This window comes from Gekko japonicus, unplaced genomic scaffold (genome assembly GCF_001447785.1).
Source record: "Gekko japonicus isolate JY-2015 unplaced genomic scaffold, Gekko_japonicus_V1.1 scaffold2015, whole genome shotgun sequence".
In the NCBI taxonomy this organism is placed as follows: domain Eukaryota; kingdom Metazoa; phylum Chordata; class Lepidosauria; order Squamata; family Gekkonidae; genus Gekko; species Gekko japonicus.
Window position 1 is genome coordinate 6,426 of NW_015160281.1, and position 2,604 is coordinate 9,029.

The window sequence follows — 2,604 nt, forward strand, 5'->3', positions numbered from 1 at the left end:
TTATGCTAATGAGTTCCTGCTGGGCGTGGCCAACTCAGGAGCCAGCCGGAACTCCGTTCCTGTGCGTTCCTGCCCAAAAATAGCCCTGGGGATAAGGGATAGGGTGGCCAGAGTCAGGGTGGGGGAAACTCCTGGGTATTTAGGGATGGAGCCTGGGGAGGGACCTCAGTGGGGCACAAGGCCACAGAGTCCATCCTCCAAAACATCCATTTTCTCCAGGGGAACTGATCTCTGCAGTCTGGAGATGAGCTGGAATTCTGGGGGATCCCCAGGCCCCACCTGGAGGCTGGCATCCCTATTTCCAGTTTGGCGTAGTGGTTAGAAATGCTGACTCTAATCTGGGAGAACCGGGTTTGATTCCCCACTCCTCCACATGCAGCTGCTGGGGTGACCTTGGGTCAGTCACAAGCAATGTTCCCTCTAAGCTGAGTTAATGTGAGCTAGCTCACAGTTTTTTTACCCTCCGGCTCACACGTTTTTGTCTTAGCTCAGGAAGGAGGGCTCCCGTCCAGAAAAAAAACACCTAATTTATGCAGTAGCCAAATCACCTGCCTGCTCACAACTTTAATGCCAGTAGCTCGGAAAGTAGACTTTTTGCTCACAGGACTCCACAGCTTAGAGGGACCATCAGTCACAAGTTCTCCCAGAGCTGTTCTCTCAAGAGCAGTCCTTGAAAGAGGTCTCTCAGCCCCACCGACTTCACAGGGTGTCTGTGGTGGGGGAGGGGAAGGGAAAGGAGACTGTAAGCCGCTCTGAGACTCTGAGTGAAGGGTGGGGGCATAAATCCAACCTCTTCTTCTTATTCCAGGGGAATTGATCTCCGTAGCCTGAGATCTGTTGTCATTCCAGAAGATCCCCAGGCCTTTCCTGATAGCCAGCAATACTATGAGTGGCTGGACTCCCAACTATCTGACAGCTGTGGAGTCTTGTGAGCAAACATTCTACTTCGTGAGCCGCTGGCATTGAAGTTGTGAGCGAGCGACTTGGCGGCTGCAGAGATCAGTTTGCTCTGGAGCCGTCCCTTCTTGAGCTAAGATGAAAATGTGTGAGCTGGAGGCTAAGAAACTGTGAGCTAGCTCACACTCACTGAGCTTAGAGGGAACACTGTTCAAGACGAACACATTTTGTGGTAGGGTATGAGCTTTCGTGAATCACTGCTCACTTCTTCAGAACGCCCGAAAGTTCATTCCCTCCACAAACATGTCTTAGTCTTTCAGGTGCTCCCGGACTCTTGAATCTTTGCTCACAAGAGTCCAAAGCTTAGAGAGAGCGTTGCTCACAGGGTGTCTGTTGTGGGGAAGGGAAGGGAAAGGAGTTTGTAAGCCGCTCTGAGACTCCTTTGGGGAGTGAAGGGCGGGGTATAAATCCAATCTCTTCTTCTTCTTCTTTTACCTCACAGGGTGTCTGTGGTGGGGAGGGGAAGGGAAAGGAGTTTGTAAGCTGCTCTGATACTCCTTCGGGTAGTGAAGGGCGGGGTATAAATCCAATCACTTCTTCTTCCTCCTCCTCTCTCCAAACCCCACCCTTCCCAAGCTCTATCCTGCCCCCCCAAATACCCAGGAATTCCCCAAACTGGAGTTGGCAACCCGACTGCCTAGCAATAAGAGTGGTTCAATACCCCACCCAAAGGAGTCTCAGTCCAGTTTACAGTCTCCTTTCCCTTCCCCTCCCCACGACAGACACCCTGCAAGGCATAGATGGAACACTCTGTCTGGGGCAGGGATGCTCTGTCTTCTTGGTGCTTGTGGGGCAACAGTGGGCGGGGGGCTTCTGGAGTTCTGACCCCGCTGGTGGACCTCCCGATGGCCCCTTGTTTTGGGCCACTGTGTGACACAGAGTATTGGACTGGATGGGCCACTGGCCTGATCCAACATGGCTTCTCTTATGTTCTTATGTCTAGGGCAGTGATGCTCTGTCTTCTTGGTGCTGGGGGGGGCAACAGTGGGAGGGCTTCTGGAGTTCTGGCCCCGCTGGTGGACCTCCTGATGGCCCCTGGGCTTTGGCCACTGTGTGACACAGAGTGTTGGACTGGATGGGCCATTGGCCTGATCCAACATGGCTTATTTTATGTTCTTATGTCTGGGGGCAGTGATGCTCTGTATTCTTGGTGTTTGGGGGGCGGCAACAGTGGGAGGGCTTCTGGAGTTCTGGCCCCTCTGATGGACCTCCTGATGGCCACCTGGGTTTTGGCCCCTGTGTGACACAGAGTGTTGGACTGGATGGGCCATTGGCCTGATCCAACATGGCTTCTCTTACGTTCTCTTGTGTTCTAATGCCAGTGTCTCTCTTCTTTCTTCACAGCTTGTGGCTGTCGGGCAATTCCGGATCTTCAAGGAGCCTCTGGGCTTTGTGAAGTTGCTTGAATGGGTGAGTGCCGGACCTCAGTATCCCCAGCCTTCTGTTTCAATGTACAACCTCTCAATCTCTGTTACACCTTTTGAAACCAGCTCTCTGACCAGCGAAACTTCCGTGAAACAAAGAAGGCTTTGATTCAACTCTACCTAGTATTTGAGGCCGTCCCAACTGTCCCACCAATCAAAGGAGCTCACCTGGTGGGCACGAGAGAGAGAGAGAGAGAGAGAGAGAGAGAGAGAGAGAAAGAGA

The 2,604-nt window shown here is 52.6% G+C and overlaps 1 protein-coding gene across 1 annotated transcript in view; it reads left to right on the top strand.

Moving 5' to 3' along the window:
- Positions 1 to 2,279: 2,279 nt before the first annotated feature.
- SYP (synaptophysin) overlaps positions 2,280 to 2,604 on the top strand; it is a gene marked incomplete at its 5' end in the record, with an annotated part of 33,975 nt that continues 33,650 nt past the window's right edge. Inside the window, one exon of the mRNA XM_015415422.1 lies at positions 2,280 to 2,367. Within this exon, the coding sequence (XP_015270908.1) occupies positions 2,280 to 2,367 (88 nt within the window). The remainder of the gene's footprint in view (positions 2,368 to 2,604) is intronic.